Genomic DNA, 27,119 nt, shown 5'->3' with positions numbered 1-27,119 from the left:
ATAAAGCCCGATTAGTAGCCAAAGGTTATGCCCAAGAATATGAGATTGATTATGAAGAAACATTTGCTCTGGTGGCTCATATGACAATTGTTCGAACCTTAATTGCCTTAGCTTCTATCAAAAAATGGTCTATTTTTTAAATAGATGTCAAAAATGTTTTTTTAAATGAAAAGCTAGTTGAAGAAGTATACATAGAACCCCCTCCTGGTCTAAGTATTCCTAAGGATAAAGTCCTTCGCTTAGAAAAAGCTCTTTATGGACTTAAACAAGCACCAAAAGCTTGGTATGATAGGTTTAGTCGTGTTATAATTGATATTGGTTTTCAATTCTGTTTAACTGACACTGCTTTGTTTATTAAGAATTCTGATGCAGTGATCATTGTGCTTCTTCTCTATGTAGATGATATGATCATCACCGGAAGCGATAAATAGGGAGTTGAAACAATCAAAACACTTCTTAAATCTCATTTTGAAATGACTGATTTAGGCTTGTTGAGATATTTTTTAGGCATTGAAGTTGCTTATTCTCTTAGAGGATATTTATTATCTCAGACTAAATTTGCTTTTGATATTGTTTTCAGGTCTGGTATTACTGATGATAAGAAAGTCGACACTCCAGAAGTTGTTAATATTAAAATGAAGATTGATGATGGAGAACTTCTTGCAGACCCTACTCCTTATAGACAGCTTGTCGGAGAACTTTCTTATCTATCTATTACCAGACCAGATATAGCACATGTTCACACAGCAGGTCAATTTCAACATGCTCCTACTTCTGTTCACATGGGAGCAATCATGCGTATTATCAGATACATCCAGTCCTCTCTTTCACGATAACTTTTTTTTATCTTCCTCTTCTCTTGATTTAATTGTATATACTGATGCTGATTGGGGATGTGATCCCAATAACAGACACTCAACCACTGGTTTTTGTGTTATTTTTGGGGAATCATTGATCTCGTGGAGGTGTAAAAAGCAGCAGAAGGTATCTCTCTCATCCACCGAAGCCGAATACAGAGCCATGACAACCACGACCATGAAAGTAGTTTGGTTCTGACGACCGTGTTGACATGGGAGCTGAAGCAACAAAGGCTTCACAAATGTGCTGTCACAACAAAAGTGCGATCTACATTGCTAGTAACAGAACATTCTACGAACGCACCATACACATCGAAATGGATTGTCACTACGTTAGAGAGGAATATTTACACGGGATAATTGATCTACCATATGTCATTTTAGAATATCAGTTAGCAGACTTCTTTACAAAGCCTCTCGCTGCTCCCCGATTTCACTTTCTCTTAGACAAACTTTCGCTCATTGTACCGTAAGTTTGAGGGGGAGTGTTAAAATGTAAAACTTTACATATATATAATAATTATATTATATTATTATATATATATAAATATTTTTCATTTCTTTCTTTTTTGTAACTTTCTTGCTTATTTTTATTTTTTGTCTTTATGACATCTAGTTCAGTTTGAACTAGAATGACAATTGCTAGTCGAGTCCTGTCCAGACTTGACTAACAATAGAGCTGTTGGACACAGTCCAACGACTCTATTAAGTCCTCTTTCAGCTGTGTATATAAAGGGGTGCAGCCCCTCTTGTATTTAATTCCAATGATTCTTAAGCAATTGGTTTTTCATATCAATAAAGAATACCTTTTTTATTTTTATTTTGTTTTCAGTTATACCCTTTTTAAGGGTTATGCTTTAGTGTCATTCTTGACACTTTCCCTTGTGAATTTAAGCTCGTATTTTGAAGATCCCTATTTCATTTCAGGAGGTGCTGAGCCCCCCCTGCTCCCTCTGTTTTCAGCAGGGGAGGGGGTCGAGCCCCCTCTCTCGCTCTCTTGATGGGTCGGCAGGGGAGGGGTCGAGGCCCCTTCCATGCTCCCTATTATTTCAGAGGAGGGGCTGGCTCCCTCTTAATTATTTGATTATTTAATTTTTAATTTTTTATTTAAATATACTTTTATTGTATTTAACATTTTCAAATTGGGTTTGTAACGTAGACAAGGAACATCCAAATTTTAATATGTAAACCCAGAAGAGTGTGACTTTGAGGGAGACCATGATTTCAACATGACAAACATGAATTGTTTTGAGCCTGTCTTCCTTCTAATGATGCATTTGATGATGAAGAAGAAAATTATTAAGATCCATTACTTTTGGTATGTAATTTAGTTTTTTCTGCTTTACTTATTTGATCGATATTTAGGTTGATTTATGTAATTGCTTTACTTATTTGATTGATATTTAGGTTGATGTATTGTATGCATGATGAATAATATTATGACAATGTTGACTATTAAAACTTTAAAATTATATACATATATATTTACATTTTTGCCCTGCCGCACCCCCGCACCCTAGGTTTTTGAAAGTGCCGTACTCCCGCACCCATGTGACTTAGCCTGGGGCCTTACAGTTATACACAACCACCACCACAAGGGATCTTATACTCATCTTTTGTACCAAATCAAACCTGACTTCATTTATTCAATTGTAAAGAGTCTGAGACAAGTAAATAAAAGTAAAGAAAGCAAAAAGAAAGAGTCACGTCATCCCAAGACTCTGCCCTGTAGTAATGTAGTCCTCTCATGACTCTTCTCAGAAGCAGGTCACCCCACTAGGCATCTGAGGCTGCGAAAAACACAAAAAATAGGGTGTCAGAATTCAAAGAATCCTGCGTACAGGTCCCTCTAATGATTCAAATAAGTAAAAAGAATATAAATAAGATTCATGTAATATTTTAGAGGGACATAAATATAACACATTCATAATTCAAATGATCATTCATGCAATAGAGAACATTTAATCACAACAAAGATCACAATCTAAGCATTAAATACATTTAACATGCATTAAGAAACAACATCATGCATTCATCAATATATCATAATTAAGGGAACAAGTAAATATGCATGATTTCAATGCAATGCATGCATAATTTATTATCTTTAATCAAGTTTTCTTTTATATGCATGTCTTTATTAGGATGCACACACATTTAAGTTCATTTTTTTAATTACCATTGCCCGTGAATACTCAAAACGAGTAAAATCTCCGAGGTCAAGTTAGGTTCTCAGAGTAACTTAGCACACAATTTGTATTTTATTACTGGATTTTCAAAGAATCCTGCGTACAGGTCCCTCTAATGATTCAAATAAGTAAAAAGAATATAAATAAGATTCATGTAATATTTTAGAGGGACATAAATATAACACATTCATAATTCAAATGATCATTCATGCAATAGAGAACATTGTATGCAAGAGAAAACATTTAATCACAACAAAGATCACAATCTAAGCATTAAATACATTTAACATGCATTAAGAAACAACATCATGCATTAGATTCAACCTTGATAAGTATTACCATAGGAAACTTTATGCATACAATAATTAACTTTGGCTAATATTCAGAATAAACTTGCAATAAAAAAAACTCCAAACTAAAGATTCCTTGAACAAAGATGTAGCTTTTTTTAATTTGCAAATAAAGATATAGTTAAATAAAGGTATTTCAAAGCTAGATCTTAAAATTCAATCAAGCATCAAAATAACAAACAAATGCCTCCACATTAACATATCCCATATTTACAGAATTTCCCATTATTGTCACAAAAGAACACCTGTCATCTATCAAGTGACCATGCTTTAGTCAAATATCATGACTAAAATGTCCATTAGCAAAAGAACATATGGCTGAATTGTTTTACCCATGAAGGTGAAAAAACCGAGTTTCAGGTCATGGCTTGGGTCTTTGAAATGAATTAAGCAAAACCAGGCAGTTGAATGCAAGGGCTGAAAAGTTAGAATTTACATGTAAACACGTGATAAGTTGGGTTTTCATAATTTACTCTTAGAAAAATTGAATGTAGTGAAAATATAAATCAAAATTTCCTCATAAAATATCTACTCAATAATAGTCATCATCTAAAAATCTTATCAGAACATATATAGAATACTTGAAAATGGATCCCTTGTCAAATGTTAAATAAGCATTATGTTTCCAAGACATTTACAGGAACATGGGCTTCCTTCGTGAGTGAGTGAGTACATGTATAGATACACATACATACATACACCATAGGGACCAACAAGTTGTTGCAAGGGGAGTAGTAATCATATTAGTGATTAACATTTCTATACAAGGCCAATTTTGTCTTTCTAGCCCTACATTGCAAATTCTTGTTATTACTTGAATTTCTAAGGGTATTTGTGTATACATTTTTTTTAATCTCTTGTAAAAAAACTCAATACAATTAATAAGAGAATATTATCATTTTCTGCCTTAACTCTCCCTACTTTTCCTCTCTTACTCTCCTCTTTGTTTCACATGCTAATGGCCTAACCTCACAGTATTTCTCTATCTTGTTGGCTTTCTCTCTAAGCACCTTCAAAATGTAGCCATTTAAGTTTTAAAATGGTCTCAGATCTCAGCTATGGCTGCGAGACAAGCTTTTTTGAACTTGAGTTGCCACCAGTGACATCAGCAGCTTTCATCAAGGCTGGAGGATTGATCGAATGAGAGCCCTATTCAGTTTGGTTCCTTTTGCTTCAGTTAGAAGACAATTTTTTAGATGATTTATAAGCACAATCCAAGTGATTTAGTGCAAGTATGAGGGAGATACAATTTTTTCTTTCATCTACCATTGGACCACTTCATCATGACCAGTGTTAAAATGTATTGATTCATATATATATATATATATATATATATATATTCATATATCAGTGTATATAATATATATTCACATATGAGTGTATATGTATATATTATATAATTTTAAATTGTTTTACTTCCCTTTGTAATAGATAATACCCTTTAGGGGTATTGTGGGCATATTGTACATGTAATAGGCTCTGCCCTTTAGGGACAGAACTGGCCTCTTTTTTTATTCTGTCCTTTACACTTTTGTAAAGGGCAGTTTTGTCTTTTAGTCAATATAGCTGTTGGGAATCTCTAACAGATATATTCAGTTTTGTCTTTTAGTGAATATAGCTGTTGGAAATCTCCAACAGGTATAATTTTAGCTACATTTCTAGCTGTTGAAGCCTTTCCCAACAACTATATGGGTCCTCTTGGCCCTCTTGCTTGTATATAAATAGGGACCTCTTGTCCGATTAGAAGTATTGCTTTCATAAGCATTCTATCTCAAATAAGATTATTATTTTTTATGTTTTTTTTGTGTTCTTTTGTGCATGCTCTTTGGTGCCTCTTATGATCTCATGTATTTGCCATTGATTGCCTTGTATTATTGTCCCTTTGTGGACTCGTATTTGTGCACATTTAGGCTCTTTGTAGCCATTGTATGCAAGAGAAAACATTTAATCACAACAAAGATCACAATCTAAGCATTAAATACATTTAACATGCATTAAGAAACAACATCATGCATTCATCAATATATCATAATTAAGGGAACAAGTAAATATGCATGATTTCAATGCAATGCATGCATAATTTATTATCTTTAATCAAGTTTTCTTTTATATGCATGTCTTTATTAGGATGCACACACATTTAAGTTCATTTTTTTAATTACCATTGCCCGTGAATACTCAAAACGAGTAAAATCTCCGAGGTCAAGTTAGGTTGTCAGAGTAACTTAACACACAATTTGTATTTTATTACTGGATTTCAAACTTAGTCCTCGACCCATATCAGGAAACATCATCTTTCAGAATATTAGAAATCAGCATCTAATGTCGGGGACACTAGGGACATCAGCATCCACAAGTGCCACTAACTGTGGCCAGGAGAAGAACCTCAATATCGGGTTCAGGGGCAACAATAACGCACACAGAGTTTTAGTATCCTCACGGTTTTTCCAAAACCATAATATCCAAGATTCTCACACTAAAGAAGGGACATCAAGAAAATGTAGATTACACTGTTCTCTTTCTTATCTTGTTATTCAAATCAAATCCATAAATTTGCAAATCAACATGCAAATTGCATGTGCAGCTTTTCACGATCTACCACCCGTGACAACAATAGAACAGTGCAATTAAAACCACAATATCAAATATGATCTTTGCAATGCATAAACAAGTAAAACAAGGAGCACACCGGCTAAAGGTATCCTATAGCCCATGATGATCCACTTTGATCACTCATGCATTCATATGCAAAAATCATTAATCACATGCCATTATGCATTCATTTCTCATGTCTTTCAATGCACACTCATACAAGCAATTTTAGAGATGTACATGAAACAATAAAATTTGTAAGCATATGCACGAGTTCACACATATCCAGATTAAATGCATGCTCCCATTCAATACACTAAATGCATGCTCCCATTCAATACACATATTTATGTCCAATGCATGATTCCACTTAATACATGTATTCATGTCAAATGTTTGCTTTCATTAGGAAAACCTTTCAATTAAAGCCTATGAACACTCATGCAATTATGTACATACATCAACATATAAATTTCATGTCTGCTCATGCATAAGAAGAACCACCTTACATTAACACTTTAACTTAGCATAGAATGTCCAGTTTAAGCATGTGAACATTCATGCGAAGACTTACATGCAAAACACATCAATTGCAAGATTACTCTTGCACATAAGAATAATTGTGTATTAACACTTCTCTTAAGCATGATATACAAGTGTACAAGCATGTGAAATTTTAAATTCTTTTATATGCATGCAGCCAAGTCTAATGCACATAATCAATCTGGAAATTAACATGCAGTTTCCATTTAAGCTCAATCATGCATAGGAAATATGCATAAGCTAAAGGAATTTACCATGTATCAATTCTATATATATCTAGTCAAAATCTAGACATGTAATGATACTTAAAGGTAGCATTTAAATTTTAATTCTGTAAACAAAAGATTCTAAAAAAGAATCAACTGCTCCCAACCGACCCAGTCGGCTGGGGTTCGGTTCAGGCCCAGCTAAACCCAATCAGCTGGGTCTGACTTCGGTAGACCTGGCACGAGGCTGGCAGGTCATGTATCAGTCCAGCCGAAGTCTAGACTAGGCAGGCAAGGGCCCGGCATGCCCAGCCGAGCCACTCGACTGGGCTGCTAGGTGCCCACCCAGCACAAGGCCGGGTCTGGTCTGACCCAGCCAGACCCTAGCTAAGCCTGGCAGGACCTAACATGTCAGGCCAGGTTCGGCTAGCCTGACAACCAGCCCACCAGGAAACCCAACAAAAATTATACCTAGATTTTTTTTTTGAAAACATCGCAACTCTTTTTTTTTTCAGCACAACCTGTCAGCCCATCAGCTAGCCTGGAAGGACTTGCCAGGCCTGCACCAGCCCAACCGATCGACTGGACTGGCAGGGCCTCGATCTGACCCTATCGATGCCGACAAAACATCTATAAAACTATATATATTGTTATATATATATGTAATCCAGAGTTTCATTGGACAACATACTTATGCGTATTCACATTTTTGCTGCGATGTATAGGCAAACGTTCATCCTTCTAACATGTATACATAATTGATTTGGCATGGTGATTTCAGCCTTATAAACCTATTTCACACACACAGCACGCTTGAACATGATTTTTTTTTCTTTTGTAAAACAAAATCCACCACCCACACATCTTTTTTTTATATATACGTAACCCAGCCGACCCAGTCGGCTGGGTCGATTTCCCAGCCCAGCCGACCCAGCTGGGCTGGACGTGCCTGGCAGGCGAAACCAGGCCAGCTGAACCCAGTTCAGTTGGGCCTGGTCGGTCTGTCATAGAGCTGCCAAGTCTGGTCAGACCTGGCCAACTGAGCCAGCCTCGTCTGGCCTACCAACCGGGCCAAACATAAGACCCGATCACATATATATATATATATATTTTTTAAATTATTAATTTAATTTTTTGTTTTTATAAGGAATACAGTCATGTTCAGAAAACAAAAGTATTTCAGCATGCATGTACAGGCTGGTTTATGAGCAAATATGCTTAAATATGCAGATTCAAAGCCAAATACACGTCCTCACATATTCACCTTTAAATTATAAACAAGTTCAGATTTAAATTTAGGTAGGCATATGCATATAAGTTCACGTTGAGGCAGGCACAGATTTGTTTCCATTTGTTTGAAGGAATATATTTGCCATGGACAAACACCTTAGCGTATTGATTTAACATAACGAACATTCTGTTTTAGCATAAAAACGATCATAACCAGCAAATACACATAAAAAGGATGCATCTATGTGCAAATCACAGCCCACTTTTCTTTTTAAAACGTTAAAACAATAGATTTGCATCCCAATATATATATATATATATATATATATATATATATATATATATATATATATATATATATATATATATATATACTCTCACCACGTATGATTTTGTTCCAAAATAAATTTTGAAAAGAAAGAAATACTTTGATTTCCACCATGAATCTTAGAGTAAATATTCAGATTTACTCTTTCTCATGGATTTTTATCGAAAATATTGCATGGAATACAAATCCATGCTCTTTTACTCATCCGAAACAAGAGAGGAACCCATACCATGAATCCGAGATGAAGAAAACGATGGTGGAAAGTGGATTTGATGGTTGGAGAAGGTTGAATCCCCCCTTCTTATTCTTCCTCTCTTTTTCTCTTTTCTCTCTCTCTCTTTCTTTCTTTCTCTTTCTTCTTTCCTCTTTTCTTAATTTTTTTTTATAAAGTGAGGGAGGGCCCCTTCTCTGTCCCTTTAGATGGGCAGGAGAGGGAGGGTTTCCCCCTTGAGACCCTCTCTCACCTTTTCAAAAATTCCAAACTTAATTTTTTTTTTTTTAAACTTTCTAATTTTTTTTAGAGTCCTTCTTAAACCCTCTTAGCTCTTTATAGGTAAGTATGAGGACTCATCTTAGGAACCCTAATCAGCCCTAATTTCAAACTCAGAATTAATAAAAATTAAATAATTATTTTTTTGTATTTATTAGTTATTAATTGTTTAAAAGCTTTCAAAAATAGTCAAATTGACTAGGAAGACTTTTTATACTTAATTAACTCCAATTTAAAGCCCCTAACTGAATTTAAAGCTTGTAAAAATGTTGGGCATTGGATTTGGATCTAGATCCAAAATCCAAACCCATACCCAAAACGAAAATGGATCAAGATCTGGATTAGATCTAGATTAAAGTAGGTCTTAAATAAGATCCAAATCCATAATAGTTCGAATCATATGCATCGGTTCAAACCCGATCCAACTCTAGATCTATTTCAACAAATTGCTCATTTTTTGAAAAAAATGCGAGCCAACCGTGGCCCGAATTTAGAAAAATAAAATATCATTGCACTCAGAATTTCGAGACGCATCCAATGACATATAACACGAATATCAAATTCCGAATTTCGCCTGAAAATAACTCGAATTTTGTTCGAATTTTGCTTGAATTTAAAGGTCGAAAATAAAACTTTTTCTCACGTTTCGATTGGCTCGTCTCGACCTTGTCGATGACACCTGGGCCAAGCCCAGACTTAAAATCATCGATCTAAAATTGAGGCTCAAACAATTTTTCTCCCAGACTTGGACAAATTTTCGAAAATCTCATAAAATGACTAAGTATGAAAATACGCGATATTACATTGGTGGAGCACCTCGCTACGCCTCAACGCTTTTCACAACACTGACTACAACACATCCAAAAGAAACAACTCCAGAAGGATAACAATTATCCATCCATATTGACTGGAGAAGACTGAAAGGATCTAGAAGAGATGATTTTAATTTTTTAACAATGGAAACCAATAAATCCATGTACCAATCAAGGAAGAAATTATGAAATGCAGGTTAGAAATCATACAAGATGGAACATAACCAGTTCTAGTTACATAGTAAGCAATAAAGACTTGGACAATAAATCAAGAGATGGTTAAGCTAAGTAGTTAGCCAAACCCTTGACATGAAAGAACAAGCAGGAGACTGGAGTGATGGAGAGGATGGAATCTGCATCACTTTTATGGAAAGACCGTTAAAAGGCGACTAGTAAATAAAAATTCTGAAACAATGCATTTCAGATGCTCTCAAATAGGTAAAACAATTAGCAAATCTAGATTTCAACTATGTTTCGTCCAAAAGTAGTCAAAGAGAGTACATATCCTAAGTAGCTTACTTCATAATCATAGACCTTATAACAAGTCAATGTTGGAAACAAAGAAACTAACAATCAAATTTCTCAAATTGCATTTTTCAGAGATTTCATTATGTTATCATACAATATATATCCCCTAAGATCCCATTTGTTTTCAGATGGGAAAGTCAAAAATTGTTTCACATCAAAGTCCCTTGTTCCTATCAGGCGAGGAAATAGAGGTGGAAATTCTTTCTCTAGTGGGGAAGGTATGATCATAGGAAAGCGATCAACACAAAATTGACTGTTGGTCACATTCCAAATGTTTATCTCACAGATAAGAAAATGCCAGTTTTCCAATGAAATGGGTTATTTTCTCACCATTTTGTTGAAGAAATGGGGCTTGAGGATTTTGTACATATTCATTTATAAGCACTTTCCCCGAACTACTTTTAAAACTATGGAAACTATGACATTTCTGTTGAAACAAGAAAAATTATGGAACCCAATGGGGTAAGTGAAGCTCCAAAGAGAATCAATGAAGGAGAATGAGGGTGTACAGATATCCCCATGATAGCATTGTATTTGAGTACAACCTTAAATGTTGTGAAAGGTCGCTTCCAGGTATCACTAATTCAGCTACAGAAACATTGTAATCTGGAACAAACGGCAGAATAAATTATAAGCATGTCGAAAATGAGTAAAAAAAAAAAGATAAATCAAACAAATAAATGCAAGGTAGAACAAAAACAATTAAAAAAAGAGCAGCACATGTATATCAGCAATACATCAAAGTTATCATTTGCCTCCTAATACCAAACAATAGAACTTTTGCTTTTTTCTATTAAGTTTCTCATATCAAGAAAAAAAAAGTTCATTCAGTTTAATTGATGAATTTTGGGTGTCAATAAAGTTGAAACCTTGTCAAGTTAACCTGAAGTAGAGCCAACCACAGGTTTCAATCAGGGTAGATTTTGAAAGTTGCGAAGTCTTAGCTTATACTTAGATGACCAAGGATGGTGTTGTATTAAGAAACCTGCTGGCCACTAAAAAACCCAAGAAAATTATGACAAATTCCCAAAATCAAATTGAAATGAAAAATACAGCTAGTTCTATTTGGAGTCTCCCTTATGAGATTTTAGCCATAACAAATTCCCGAAATAAATTAAATGACAACAGTTAACCAAATGAACATCTGGATTTGAATTGAACGCCTAACATTCTCTCTTGAACAGCATAATTCCAATAATGTACCCAGTGTTAGCAGGAACATCTTAAAGATTAGATTCAACCTTGATAAGTATTACCATAGGAAACTTTATGCATACAATAATTAACTTTGGCTAATATTCAGAATAAACTTGCAATAAAAAAAACTCCAAACTAAAGATTCCTTGAACAAAGATGTAGCTTTTTTTAATTTGCAAATAAAGATATAGTTAAATAAAGGTATTTCAAAGCTAGATCTTAAAATTCAATCAAGCATCAAAATAACAAACAAATGCCTCCACATTAACATATCCCATATTTACAGAATTTCCCATTATTGTCACAAAAGAACACCTGTCATCTATCAAGTGACCATGCTTTAGTCAAATATCATGACTAAAATGTCCATTAGCAAAAGAACATATGGCTGAATTGTTTTACCCATGAAGGTGAAAAAACCGAGTTTCAGGTCATGGCTTGGGTCTTTGAAATGAATTAAGCAAAACCAGGCAGTTGAATGCAAGGGCTGAAAAGTTAGAATTTACATGTAAACACGTGATAAGTTGGGTTTTCATAATTTACTCTTAGAAAAATTGAATGTAGTGAAAATATAAATCAAAATTTCCTCATAAAATATCTACTCAATAATAGTCATCATCTAAAAATCTTATCAGAACATATATAGAATACTTGAAAATGGATCCCTTGTCAAATGTTAAATAAGCATTATGTTTCCAAGACATTTACAGGAACATGGGCTTCCTTCGTGAGTGAGTGAGTACATGTATAGATACACATACATACATACACCATAGGGACCAACAAGTTGTTGCAAGGGGAGTAGTAATCATATTAGTGATTAACATTTCTATACAAGGCCAATTTTGTCTTTCTAGCCCTACATTGCAAATTCTTGTTATTACTTGAATTTCTAAGGGTATTTGTGTATACATTTTTTTTAATCTCTTGTAAAAAAACTCAATACAATTAATAAGAGAATATTATCATTTTCTGCCTTAACTCTCCCTACTTTTCCTCTCTTACTCTCCTCTTTGTTTCACATGCTAATGGCCTAACCTCACCGTATTTCTCTATCTTGTTGGCTTTCTCTCTAAGCACCTTCAAAATGTAGCCATTTAAGTTTTAAAATGGTCTCAGATCTCAGCTATGGCTGCGGGACAAGCTTTTTTGAACTTGAGTTGCCACCAGTGACATCAGCAGCTTTCATCAAGGCTGGAGGATTGATCGAATGAGAGCCCTATTCAGTTTGGTTCCTTTTGCTTCAGTTAGAAGACAATTTTTTAGATGATTTTATAAGCACAATCCAAGTGATTTAGTGCAAGTATGAGGGAGATACAATTTTTTCTTTCATCTACCATTGGACCACTTCATCATGACCAGTGTTAAAATGTATTGATTCATATATATATATATATATATATATATTCATATATCAGTGTATATAATATATATTCACATATGAGTGTATATGTATATATTATATAATTTTAAATTGTTTTACTTCCCTTTGTAATAGATAATACCCTTTAGGGGTATTGTGGGCATATTGTACATGTAATAGGCTCTGCCCTTTAGGGACAGAACTGGCCTCTTTTTTTATTCTGTCCTTTACACTTTTGTAAAGGGCAGTTTTGTCTTTTAGTCAATATAGCTGTTGGGAATCTCTAACAGATACATTCAGTTTTGTCTTTTAGTGAATATAGCTGTTGGAAATCTCCAACAGGTATAATTTTAGCTACATTTCTAGCTGTTGAAGCCTTTCCCAACAACTATATGGGTCCTCTTGGCCCTCTTGCTTGTATATAAATAGGGACCTCTTGTCCCATTAGAAGTATTGCTTTCATAAGCATTCTATCTCAAATAAGATTATTATTTTTTATGTTTTTTTTGTGTTCTTTTGTGCATGCTCTTTGGTGCCTCTTATGATCTCATGTATTTGCCATTGATTGCTTTCCACTTGATTTCATTACACTGTATAAAGCCAAGAAAAATTTCTTGGTATTTTTCCTCTTTGGGACTTGGGACTCTTTGGTTCGAGATCGTGCTTCGTGAAGGAATCATGATCGATTATGGCTTGGATTCAATGCAGATCTTGACCCGATATATATCTTAAATCTTTATATATATGATTTTTTTGAGTTGTCTATCTCATGTAAAGTACAAGTTTACAAGCTCTCTCTCTCAGTCTATTTCACATATTTTTTTCTTCAAAAGGCATTACAGTAGTCACATTGCATCTGCTCTGTTAGGTGATCAAGGCCTCATCCATCATCGATCATACACTGATATTCAAGCAACTTCAGAATCCGCAAAAATGTTGGGAGGAAGAGGACTTATTGGTGACAAATGGTCTACGAGGATTCTGTGGTTTTGTGCCATCGGAAGCGCAATAGGTATGCTTTCTTTCTATTTAATTGCAGTTGCTGGACACCGTCTTTCCATGGTTGCTGCCATAGATTTGCAATCTTCTCCAAGCAACGCAATTTAACACATTTGCTTGCAATCCTTTTGGTGGGTGTCTTTGCTTTTGTTTAGGTCTCTACATGGTTGCTTTGGAAAGAAGGGCGCAGAACATGGAGCGGGCAATGGCTGAATACAATAGGAATTTGGAGTCTAGTGGAGAGCAATCAAGGGGCGAGGATGTATAAGACAGATGATACCCATAATGCCGACTTAGATTCCTCATGATTGTTTCTTGATCACTCTGACAACACTGAACTGAGTCTGTTTTGAGATTGAAAATGTGGGTGGGATTCGTCCTTTTAGATCTATAATCCTCCTCCTTGATATAACAGGCAATAAATCAGCTATATTACAGGATGAAATTTTTGTTATGAAACGGGCCATAATTAGCTATATGACAGACTGAAAATCTGCCATATATCAGGCCAAGAATTTAGTCATGTACAGGCCCAAAAATCAGCCATACAGCCGTCTGAAAAATTCAGTCATGTACAGGCCGCAAATCTAAGTATGTAAAGGTCAAAAATTTAAGTATGTACAGGCCAAAAATTTAAGTATGTACAGGCCAAAAATCTAGGCTTGCACAGGCCAAGAACCAGCCATATAACGGGCCAAAATTTTCAGTCATGTGCAGGCCAAAAGTCAGCTACATGACAGGCGGAAAACGTAGTAATGTATGTAACAGGCCAAAAGTCTGTCATGTAACTGACCAAAAATCAGGCTATGTAATATGCTGAAAATCTGTTGCATAACAAGCCAAAAATTTAGTCATTCATATCCGCAGATCTGGACCAGATATGCATGTCTGTGAGGCTCGTCAGATCTGTCTAGATCTGTCCGTACACATGGTTGGACAGATCTGTCTAGATTTGTCCTTGTGAATAGTGGGACAAAATCTAACTATATGCACCCAAAACCAAAATAGCGTGCTCAGGCTAAAAGAATAAAATTTATGGACTGTTTTAACATCTCATATATATACCTAATAAAATCGGATTTCTCATTCTTTTCTTTTTTTTTTTCATTCCACCCAAAACACTACATAAACCTCATCTATGCTATTCCTCTATTCGAATCAAGAGAGAAGCTCGTACCTTTGTTTGGAGTTCAAAAAAGACCAGAAAATATCGGATGATCGGAGAGGAAGAAGGCTTTCTTCCTCCTTTTCTTCTTCTTCTTTCTCTCCCACAGTTTTTTTTTTCTCTTTTTTTTTTGAGTTTTTATAATAGAGGGGCCCTCTAGAGGGTGACCCCCCCCCTCTTTGGATTCCCATATGGACTAGGAGATGGAGTTTCCCATATGGGACTTTATCTCCAGTCCTCCTTTCCTAAGCCCATTGTTGATTTTTTTTCCACTTTTACTTCTTTCATTTTTCTTTACTTACTTTCTTTTTTTTTCTTATTTACCCACCAAATTGGGCTCTTCTAGAGACCCCACTATTTGGTAACTACCATGTTAACTGAAATTCGAAATTTAATTATTTTTAATATTAATTTAATTAATAATTAATTAATTATTATCCAAAAAATTCCAGAGGGTGTCTTATCCCTCTGGGAGTCTTTTTAACCCTAAATTTTCTTAAATTAAACCTTTATACTGAATTTAAAGCTTTAATTTCATTGCACCTGGATTTTGGATTTGGATTCGGATCCAAGATCCAAATCATATCCAATATCCTTATGAATCCTGAACTGGATTAGATCCTAATTAATATGGGTTTTGAACTAAGTCCTGATCCATATTAACTTGGATTATATGGATTAGATCCTGTCTGATCCAACCCAGATCCGGTCCTATCGAGACAGGCCTTTTTTGAAAAATTGTGATTGTTGGGCCAATTGTAGCCTGAATTCAAGAAAATAAAATATCGTTGAATTCAGCGTTTCGAGGCACATCTAATGATTTATAACTTGAACTTCGCCTCTGGATTTTGCCTGAATTTAACCCAAATTTTGCTTGATTTTAAAGGTCAAAAATAAAAGTTCCCATCATATTTTGTTTGGCTCGTTTAGGTGTTGTCGATGAGACCTGGTTCGGACCCAGATTCAATTGATGCCACCTAATATCAAGCATTTATCGATTTTCCTACGACACTTAGCCAAATTTTCAAAAATCTCTGTATTTAACTAAGTGTAAAAACACATGATATTACATTTTAAGCATTGAATAGTTTTGAAAATTGTGGACCGTCAATTTTTCGCATTGAAAGGAATGCAGACATCATAAAACCATCTCCCAACCATGACATTCGCTTCCTCAACTAAATGTTTAGGGGTCATTGCAGTGTGAATGTCAGGCTGCAACAGGGGCAATCCTAGGAGGGAAAAGACTCTTAATATAGCCTCCAACTTTACCTCCTCTAGAGGAACTTCGTCCTCCTCCTCCTTTTCTCTTTCTACCCACATCACTAATGCTAGCACCAACCACACATTTTTCCTTCGCTATAGAGCTTCTTACTTATAATGCTATGTTAGGGGCTATAGGATCAAAAGTAGATAGTTCATCATCTACATCATAAACATCCTCCCATGGCTGCGAATACCCCATTTTTGATTCATTCATCTCCCCTTGCTTTTTTTATCTCAAAGTGTTAAGCATCTTCCAACATTTTCATTTCACGACCTCCGTTAAATCCCTTGATGTGCATGGGGCAACATTATTATGTGTCCCTGCCAAATGATGCTTCAATCGATAAATACCACCAGAAAAAGTATTATGGCAAAAGTTGCACTTGATCTTCAATCGATTCTCAGTCACTACTTGAGTGCCCCATTGCCATGCCAGATTATTTAATGTCATTGTCATCCAAAAAAACTCAATAAGAAGCAAAGAATAAGTATTTTTTATCTTAGCCCACTTCCTTCAGTAGACAACGGGCGAAGATGCACTCTTACTTGAGCAAACTATAAAAGCCCTATCCCTTGCCCACAAATCGTCCTCTATATCGCTCTCATGGCTTGCATGGGTTCCCCTCTAATGGCCTCTACATAAATGGGGAAGTCTGTCCTAAGGTCTTTAAAACCCAAAACTTTAAAAATAAGTTTTTGCCCTTTTTAAAGTGCACCTCTAGTATCGTACAATGCACTCATAACGCGATACAGGTACGATAGACACTCATATAGCGATCTATGTAGTCAAAAGCGGTAGGCTACGCCTAGTCGATAGACCCCTAAAAAGACTAATCGAGGACTAGGCGGGACTAGTCTGTACCCCAATTATAATATAAAAAAGTATACAAAATATACATAAAAATATGTTTAATTCTCTTACTAATAAGATGTTTTCATCACACAAGTACAAAATTACACATGGTTTTACAAAATATATTAATATACATAACTAGAATATACATATATATAATTGTACATGCACACACACGCACGCACACACACACACACATATATATATATATATTCAATTATTCATAACATATTTAGTATAATCAACAAAATATGCTTTCAGCCTTTCCCGAAAGCATAATACATACATATATAAATAACATATTACATAATCCATAATACTAAACATGATTTCAGGCTTTTATAGAAAAATTCATCAGGAATAAAGTAACACAAACATGTATAAAAATACATATTCAATTAAAATTAACTGTGCATGCTTTCAGTGTTTCATAGAAAAAATCCCAAAAGCAAATTAAAACACACACACACACAAATATATATATATATATATATATATATATATATATATATGAATAAAACATGTTTTCATCATTTCACAGAACAAATCACACAAACGCACACACATAATTATATATATATATAAAAAAATAATAGAATATATATAATAATAAATGACTAAACTGCTCTCATATCTAGGTGGGGGCAGCTTAGTCACTGACTAGGCGCCTTAGTCAGTGCCTAGTCAGCAGAATTGGTACCCTTTAAGGTACCCACCTAGGAATTGCAAAGCCTAGGTGTTTTACTTACGCTAGTCAGGGTTTTTGACTACATAGATTGCGATGTGAGTGGGTATCGTATCAAAAACCCTCATTGTAATGATACTTATCGTACTGTAATGCACAATAAGGTATGATACTTACAACACTGATTTGACCAATTGCATTCATTTGAATCCAGGACTGTCTAGTTTATTCATATTTTGATCTAGCTACTAGATATATATGTGCCTTCCAATTTATATGGCTTTATCATGGATCCAAATTAATCATACCTCATTTAGATTATTTCGGTTTTGGTCAGTTGACTTTCCTAAACCCTGTAGACTAGGCCCAGACTTTATTATTAGAGAAAGTGTATATATTAGATCAGTTTCTAACCTCAGTTGGATCATTTTTGCCCCTAGATTGGGTCTCTGCAATCAATATTTGCCTGCATATTTGTCTCTTATTTAAGTTATTTTTTGGTATATTGAGCTTGGTTTAGGTAGGTTAAACATGAGTTTGCCAAAGAAGAAAGTGGAATCGAGAAGCGATGCAGGAAGTGGAAGCGAGATAGGAGGGATTTATAAGTACACATGAAAGGAGAAGTGAGAAGTTAATAGGAAACATTTAAGAAGTGAATTATAAAGTTTTGTAAAATTTCATAACATTTTTATCAACTATAGACAATATATTACCATTAAACTAAGCTTTACTCTTCACTCTAATTAAAGTAGATCAAAATATGGTGGTGTAATGTAAAGATTTAAAGAGTCTCCCATCACTAACCATGTAACGCCCCAAAATCCTGGACTTGAAACCTTTTATGAAAAAGGTTGAAAGCTTTGAAATCGGTTATTTATCAGAGTTTAAAAGAAGAGTTCAGCAGAAAATCATGTTTGAAATAGCAAGTCCCTGGACCTTGAGCGCATTACAGTGCAAACTTCCCTTTTACAAACCGATTAGCAACTCAAATATATTTATTGAAATAAATATAAGAAACAGAGTTTTGGTAATACAGTTTTAATAACTCAGAGTTTAATCAAAGAGACTTTCAAAGAAAACTCTGTACCATATTTTACTAAAATGTCCTCAAGAGTGAAACGTAAGAGAAGGGGGGCTCATCTTGATCTCATCACGTCATCGTGCCATCGCAAGCTGTATAAATTGTACACCACATGCCAATAAAATGGGTCAGTTTCGCAAGAAACTAGTAGGGGTGCCAAAGACAAGAATGAACAAAGACTGCAATAAGCAAGATAATTGTTAAACTAAACAGGAGAAGCAAAGCTAGTAAAGCTATCCAAACATGCTGTCGAGTAAGCAAAACTCCAGTAAAGCAAATAGCTAAATACGAGAGCAGTAAGAACCAAAGTGTTAAACAAGCCAAGTATGCAACTATAGCAGTCCGACTAACTCTACAAGTAGAGAGTGACTAACCCTACCAAGCAATATGGTAAGCCGAGTAACTGAATAAGATAGGCATTGATAATAGAACTCACAATGCATGCAATTACTATTGAATTCTTCATTCCACCAACAAACAAATACATTAATCATAAGGTGCAAGCCATTGCATAACAACCAATTTATAAGCTACGCGCAATAAGCAATCACACGATAATAATTATCTCGGAACGTAGGCAGTTTATAAGACAAGCAGCTACATTAATCCAAGTGGTAAACAGTTCGTAGATTACGAGCTGTAAGCAATCACATCAATCATAAGATACACAAGCCAACAAACACTACATTACAATAAGCACCAAGCAGTTCAATCAAGGGGTAAAGCAAGTCACATGCTAATATGTAGCAACTAGCATAATGCTATTATTATAAGCATTTAACTAGTATGAGAAGCGAGTTATTACTTAGCAAAGAACTGTGTAAGCAGTTTAACCAACTAGAATAATGTCTCGACAGGTGTGCATAGCTCAACGAGTAGCATACTGAACTACCGAGCAAGCAAGCAATCAATTCACGTCACAACACGCATATCTCATAATCAAGTGCGTAGGTTATATTTTGTTCTCATTATTAGCTGGCCATTGTGGGTATGCACAAGACACGAAACATAGAAACAACCAAGATCGATTTGGGGGTCCATTATGCTATGTATTTTATGCTACCCTGAATGACTGACTGAGTTCGCTCTTAAGGGGACAGCCAGTGACCAAGAGAGTAAGTCCTCAAAGGCATTCAAAAGCTTATGGATGCATCCGAACTTCTGCAGAAGTGGCTATCTCGTAGCATTTTCCCTAACCTCTGATGACTGGGGAAGTCGGGTCTTTTGCCTGTGACTGCCATTAATGGCTTGTCTATCGGAGTTTTGTATCATCCATCCTCTCTCTTGATGAACCATGACGAACGGGCACGACGGGGGTTTCTTAACCGCCATCCCATTCTACATGCTCTAGTCTTTCGACCCACTCGAGCATCTTGCCTGTGAAGGCGCATAATTATCATTATGTGAATTACACGCGCCATTGCGCGTTTGAGACAACCACACACCTCTCATCCTACTCACTGCAATACGCAACATACCTGTTCAAAAGTACAACCATGATAAGAGGGTAAGGATTTCTCACAGGAATTCCCCCAATGCATCTGCTTTACCGAAGTCCATAGTGAACTCATTCGAGTTCCAACTTATCATGCTCGGGTCCTTTAGACAGTCACGAGCATCTTGCCTATTAGGCGAATATCAGCATTATATGATTACCTTAAAGTGTCAATACACGTTTCGAGGTTACTACATACCTCTCATCCTGCTCTTCGTAGTTCAAACATATCGTACATGACTAAGAGTACGACTACAAGGGGAGGAGCATGGATTTTTCAAAAGAAATCCATCAACAATAATCTCGCGAAAGAAGTGCGCCAACTATCTTAGTTTGACCAGAAAGCCTAGAAACTAGGTCTCGCATCAGAGGTGATGTAGTGCTGATCTAGCGATGGTGCAGGTTCCTCAATAGAACTCTCGCCCAACTCATGCACATGCTCTTAAACAGGGTTATCCGAGTTGTATCTGATACGCGAACGGAAGTTGTAACACACTTCTCCCAAATACATCGATTTGGGAGATTCAACTGCTACCTCGCAAAAAGGCTTTCGAAATCTGTTTTACAAGCTATACATTTTGAAAATAGGTTTGCACCTAAACCACCGTTTGAAGAATCGAAGTGCAAAGTGAGCATCGTGACTTTTAAAACAAATAAGCGAAACGTTATACACTATACACTCGAAGCTACACTTAGGGAGTGCAAGCTAACAAGGGAAAAACCCGTGCACATTATAGTGTAATGGCAAAACGAGGAGCAAGACTCGATGTGCAAAGCTGCACCTCGAGTGAAAAACGCACAAGGCACACACGAGGTATGAAATCATACTTCAACCATCGAAACACATAAGTAGACAAATACATAAGCAACTCACGAGGTACGGAATCATATCCTGACTAAGCAAGTGCAAAAGATGACTCACGAGGCACGGAGTCGTACCTCGATTAAACGATGAGCACAAGCAAGTAAAATACAAGAGCACACTACAAAGAGCAGAACAACACATGTACGAGCAAAGCATATGTGCGGCAGCAAAGTAAGTGTGAAAGCAAGCACGATGACAACATAAAAGTAGAGTACGAAAAGCAAAAGCAAGAAATAAAGCCTTGGCACATAAAGCGCGGGGCAACATAATACAAAAAGCCAGAAAAGAACGAGCAAGAAAATAAAGAAGGACCAGGATTGCGTCTTGGAGTTAAAAGGCATACATATACAAGTAAATGCCATGGCGCAAAGCGCGGGGCAACATAAAACAAAGAGGCAGAAAGAAAAGTGCGAAAACGTAAAGAATGACCAGGATTGCAAAACTGCGTCCTGGAAGTAAAGCAGAAACAGAAAAGACTGCAAGTAAAAAGCCTGGGCACATATAGCGCGACGACAAACAGGAAAGTAAAATGCAGGAATTAAAAAGGACCAGGTTCGCGAAACCACGTCTTGAAGTTAAAGGCATACGTATATATATTATACGCATACGTATATACTCCATTCTCATATTTTAATTATCTTTTCTTATTTTAGTGTTCATTTGTTCATTGTCCTTTCACGCAATAATCCCCTACTTTGAGGGGTTGCGGGTCCTTGTACGCCTCCGACGTAGGTAAGCGCGAGCTCGAGCCACGAAAAGGGTGAGCTGGTTCCACCATTCAACCTGTGATGCTTAGAACGTTAGTAATATACCATAATACAAACGAGAAGGGGGTTCGGTAAGACCTGCAACAGTACCGGACCCCGAATATGAGGGTAGGCAGGGAGTTGAGCTCTCTGCAGAAGAGCAACATAGGCAACAAGGCAGGGAGCCCTGAGTTCCCTACCTGCTTAAACAACAAACGCCCATGTCAAGGCCTTGCTGAAAGTAGACTGCAACAATGACATACGGTGGCAGGGGCAGGGAGCAAGGCTCCCTGCATGCCCGAACAACAGGAAAGGGGTTGGGGCCAACAAGAGATGACGACAAGGGGGCTTCGACCCCCAGTCGGCCAAACAAAGCAAGAGGCATGGGAGGGAGACCCCCCTGTCGACAAGGGACGACGACAAGGGGCTCCGCTTCCTGTCGGTCGAACCAAAGATAGAGGCATGGGGGGAGTCCCCCTGCCAACGAGAGACAACGACAGGGGGCTCCGCCCCCCTGTCGACCGAATCAAAGAAAGAGGCAGGGGGGAGAGTCCCCCTGCCGCCGACAGGGGGCTCCGCCCCCCCTGTCGACCGAACAAGGAAAGCGGCAGGGGAGGGAGTCTCCCTGCCGACAAGAGACGACAACAGGGGGCTTCGCCCCCCTGTCGGTCGAACAAGACAAGAAGAAGAAAAAGAAGGGAGAGAGGGGTTACCTGAAGAGGAGACGGTCGATGGTAGCAGAGACGAGGGAGAAGGTGGTGGTGCTCAGAGGGGGTGGTGTGGCCGGTGGCTTCCGTCGCCGGTGACTGCTCATAGACCGGGAGGCTACGGGAAATAGTGAGGACAAAGGAGAGGCGAGATCGGAGACTCCAGCATCGGGGGCTCTGGCGCAGCCGCCAGTCGGATGGGAGGAGGTAACAGGGAAGTCAGTGGCACGATCGCCGATGGCTCTGGTCGCCTGTTGCCGCGGGGGAACGAGAGGAAACGGGAGAGGCGGAGAGGAGAGAGACAGTGACGAGGGGTTTTCCCCTCGCCCATGATGCATGTCTTTTTAAAGACACAGGCTCTCGAACATTCAAGAAGTCGGGTCCGGGTCGGGCTCGGGTACAGCTCGGATCCGACGCAGCAAATCGACAACGGCACGTGTCTGACACATGTTTGACATGTTTTTTTTACGGACTTTACAGACCAAGAGTCCACCAACTCCAGCTTGAGTGGATAACCACAAAAGTGTTCGCTAAAGAACAAACTCACAAATCCCACAAAGGAAACCACAAAAGTGTTCCTTAAGGTACACACTCACAAACCCGACAAAGGCGATTCACACAATAAGGCACACAATAAAAAATATAATTTATTCAATGAAATAAGTGTGTAAAAGCATAACTTTACAAAGGGGAGAACATCCCTATTTATACACAATAAGGAGAAGAGAGAGAGAGAGAGAGCATAACAAGTGGGAGAGAGACCTCCCAATGGCTAGAATTCTAGTCGTTGGGGTCAAGGTCGAATCAGTTTGACTTCTCCCCAATTATATATTATATATATTTATATATGATATATATATATATAGTATATTACAAAATAGATGTATACATATACATATATACTATACCATATACACAAATATATATGTATAATTTAACAATGTAATTATCAGAATCACAACTCATTGATTATGTAAATTGTTGAGATTAGGTGGTTTTAAGTTTAAGTCTTCTTAGATTAGAGGTTATTTGAAATTTTAATTTAATGATGGACTTAGATGTAATTTATTCTTTTTGGCCTCTCTCTGTTTAACATAGAGAGTAGCCCTAATAACATCTTAACGTGTTCTCTTATTGTTCAGCCGACTCTCTCTCTCTCTCTCTCTCTCTCTCTCCCCAGGTGTCTGCGCATCACATCTACCTTCTACATGGTATCAAAGCCTTTGATCTCGGGAGCGTGATCAATAGGGATTGATCTTCACCAACGAAAAAAATATATATATATTGAAATCAGGTTAGCTCTTTTTTTTGTATAAGATCTGATAACAGATCTGGGATTTGACCCAGATCTGTCATCAGATCTAAGGGAGCAGATGTGGATGCGTGTCTTTGTTCTGGTAGCCGTAACCCTTGAGCTCCTCAGTTTGGAGTATTTTTTTTTTCTGCCGTGATTTTTTTTTTCGTGATTTCCTGCCGTGATTTCCTGCTGTTTGGGAGCAACAACAATCTCATTTCCTGTGCTGTTGCGTGTGATCGAGATTCATTTCCTGTGTTGTTGCGTGTGATCGAGATATGACTGATTTGTTTAACCGTGCCTTGAAGAACTGATATTCTTATCGGCTCTCGAGCTTTATATGTTTGGGAGCAGCAGTTGTCGTGATTCCTTTTCTGCGTCTGCATATTATCGTTGGTCGTGATTCCCTAGATTTTAGTTGGTTGTTTTATTTCAGAATATAGATATCAACAGTCGTGATTCCCTGCTGTGTCATGGTTTTTTTTAACATGCGTGCTGTGAAAGAAGCATGTTAGTTTCAGTTGTCTTTCTGTCGTGGAAACAGCAGGCGTGATCTTTTTGTCGTGGAAACAGCAGGCGTGATTCCCTGCTGTGTTGGAAAATACCCCTGTTTGTGGGCTGCTATTCTTTCTGTCGTGGAAACAGCAGGCGTGATTCCTTGCTGTGTTGGAAAATTCTTCCTGTTTGTGGGCTGATGTTCTTTACTGGTTGTCATATTGCCTGATGCGTGATTATAACACTTGCTGTTCAAGTGAGGTAATCTGATTTTTTTTGTTTGCTGAAATAGAATTACATCTTCAGTATGGCTGAAACTTCGAAATGTGATTCCAAAATTGAACATATTGGGGAGTATAAGGCTTTTGCCAATCCCTTCTCGTACGGCTCTTCTGTAAGGTTGAATGAAACCAACTATGCCAGGTGGTCCAGAACTTTTATGATGTCGGTATCTGGACATCGTAGAAAACATATTTTGTTGGAAGATGAACCCACTGAAAAATTGGGAAAATATGTTACTTAAGATGAAGATAATGACATAGTTATGTCATGGATCATGAATAGTGTTGAACCCCATATTGCAGATGGATTAATTTACTATAATACAACCAAACTGATGTGGGACAATCTTCGAGATACGTACTCACAAGAGACTAATGTGAGTCGTATCCTGCAAGTCGAACAGGAGATATATAATTTGCAGCAGGGAGATCAGACCTTGGCCCAGTACTATGCCTCTGTCAAAGCTGCGTTTGAAAGACTCAATGCTCACAGGCCTCTTTGTTGCTCGAAGCAAAAGGATCATCAAGAACAAACTATGGTTGCTCGCTTTCTTACAGGTCTCTCTTCAGAATTTTCTGTTGCAAAAGTCCAAATGTTGACTGGATCAGATGTACCTACTCTTGCTGATGCATACAATCGTCTGAGTAGACTTGCGATCTCTCTTCCACAATCTCAGCCTGTGACTCAGTCATCTGCTCTTGTTGTCTCATCTGGTTATGGGCGTGGAAATATTCAGAATATCAGAGGACGAGGTCGTGGACGAGGTATGGGAGGTAGAGGAAAGCTTTAATGTACATTCTGTGGAAAATCTGGACATTTAGAAGATCGTTGCTGGGATAAGCATGGTCGGCCAACCTCTTCTTCATCAAAGTCATATGCTCCTAAAGCAAATGTTACTACTCTCGAGGAAACAAATGTACAGGATAATATCTCTGCAAGTGACCGTAGTATCATCCTCAGTCGTGCTGAATATGATGAGCTGATAGCTCTTCGTCCTTCGAGTTCCACCCCGCCTGTAGCCGATGTTGCCTACTCAACAGGGAATCATTTTCATCTGAATGATAGTAAGTGGATTATTGACTCTGGTGCATCCAGACATTTGTGTGGAAATTCGCTTGTCTTTTCAGATCTAAAGGATATTATTGTTCATCGAGGAGTCTCATTAGCCGATGAAAGTTCCTCATCGGTTGTCGGTCAGGGAAATATTTCTATATCCTCCACCTTACAGTTGAAAAATGTTCTTCATGCTCCTAACTTTCCTCAAAGTTTACTCTCTGTTAGTTGCCTTACAAAAGAACAAAATTGTAGAGTAATATTTGATCCGATGGGTTGTCATTTTCAGGATTTGTTGACGGGGAAGAAGATTGGTGGAGGCTATGAAGAAAATGGAGTCTACTACCGACATCATCCAGTGGGTAATGTTCATGCTGCAGTGAAACACTCATTCAGTCCTGTTCAGTGGCATTGTCGTCTTGGTCATCCTTCATTGTCAAAGCTTCGTTCGGTCTTTCCTCAAATTGCTTTCACTACATCATTTCAGTGTGAAGCATGTCAGTTGGGCAAGCATCATCGAAGTTCGTTCCCTTCGAGTCAGAGTCAATCTAGTAATAAAGTTTTTGAACTTCTTCATGCAGATGTATGGGGTCCTAGTAAGATTCCTACTAGGACTCAGTGTCGATACTATCTTGTTATTGTTGATGATTTCTCTAAGTTGTCATGGGTGTTTTTAATAAAAGAACGATCTGAAGTTCCAAGTATTATCAAATCCTTAATTCTTGAAATACAAACTCAGTTTGAATCTATTGTCAAGATTGTTCGCACTGATAATGCTCTTGAGTTTAAATCAAAAGTTCTGTTACAATTTTACCAAGATCATGGCATTCAACCCCAAACTTCCTGTGCCTATTCATTTCAACAAAATGGGGTGGCTGAGCGAAAACATCGGCACCTGCTTGATGTTGCCCGGACCATTATGATTCAATCTAATGTTCCTGCGTTATACTGGGGTGATGCGATTACCACTGCTTGTTATCTGATCAACCGCATGCCTTCATCTTCTGTGGGTGATCAAATTCCATTACATATCCTAAAACCTAATGCCCCACTCTTCTCTTTCTCGCCAAAAATATTTGGATGTGTTTGTTTTGTACACAAACTTGGCCCTGATCGTGATAAATTAGCTGCTCAAGCTACAAAATGCATATTTATAGGTTATCCCAAAAATCAGAAGGGATATCGATGTTATGATCCTATTTCTCGCCGAGAGTATGTCAGTGCGGATGTATCTTTCTTGGAATCCACTCCATATTACTCTAGTACCGGTTCCCCGCTGCAGGTTGATCCAGCTGAGTCTTTTCCATTACCTATACCTCCTTTTCCTTTGGAATCTGTGCCCTCATTACCGAACCAAACTTCATCCTCTTCAAGATTTAATAATCCTCCATTGGTATATCTGCGTAGAGCTCCACCTCCGCAAGTGCCTTCATCTTCTTCTTCCCCTG

At 37.3% G+C, this 27,119-nt stretch overlaps 2 protein-coding genes across 2 annotated transcripts in view; both read left to right on the top strand.

Moving 5' to 3' along the window:
• LOC149814593 (uncharacterized) overlaps positions 1-13,667 on the top strand; it is a 35,409-nt gene extending 21,742 nt beyond the window's left edge. Inside the window, exon 4 of the mRNA XM_089989108.1 lies at positions 13,554-13,667. The gene's annotated coding sequence lies outside the window, so the exon portion shown is untranslated. The remainder of the gene's footprint in view (positions 1-13,553) is intronic.
• LOC149814592 (uncharacterized) overlaps positions 1-14,129 on the top strand; it is a 35,905-nt gene extending 21,776 nt beyond the window's left edge. The window contains exons 2-3 of the mRNA XM_089989106.1: positions 13,554-13,697; positions 13,840-14,129. Of these exons, the coding sequence (XP_089845232.1) occupies positions 13,619-13,697; positions 13,840-13,952 (192 nt within the window). The 5' untranslated portion in view covers positions 13,554-13,618 and the 3' untranslated portion in view covers positions 13,953-14,129. The remainder of the gene's footprint in view (positions 1-13,553; positions 13,698-13,839) is intronic.
• Positions 14,130-27,119: the final 12,990 nt, after the last annotated feature.

This window comes from Nuphar pumila, chromosome 15 (assembly GCF_984573655.1).
Source record: "Nuphar pumila chromosome 15, dmNupPumi1.hap1.1, whole genome shotgun sequence".
Lineage (NCBI taxonomy): Eukaryota > Viridiplantae > Streptophyta > Magnoliopsida > Nymphaeales > Nymphaeaceae > Nuphar > Nuphar pumila.
The sequence above is the reverse complement of the archived record's forward strand: the minus strand, read 5'-3'. Positions and strand labels throughout refer to the sequence as shown.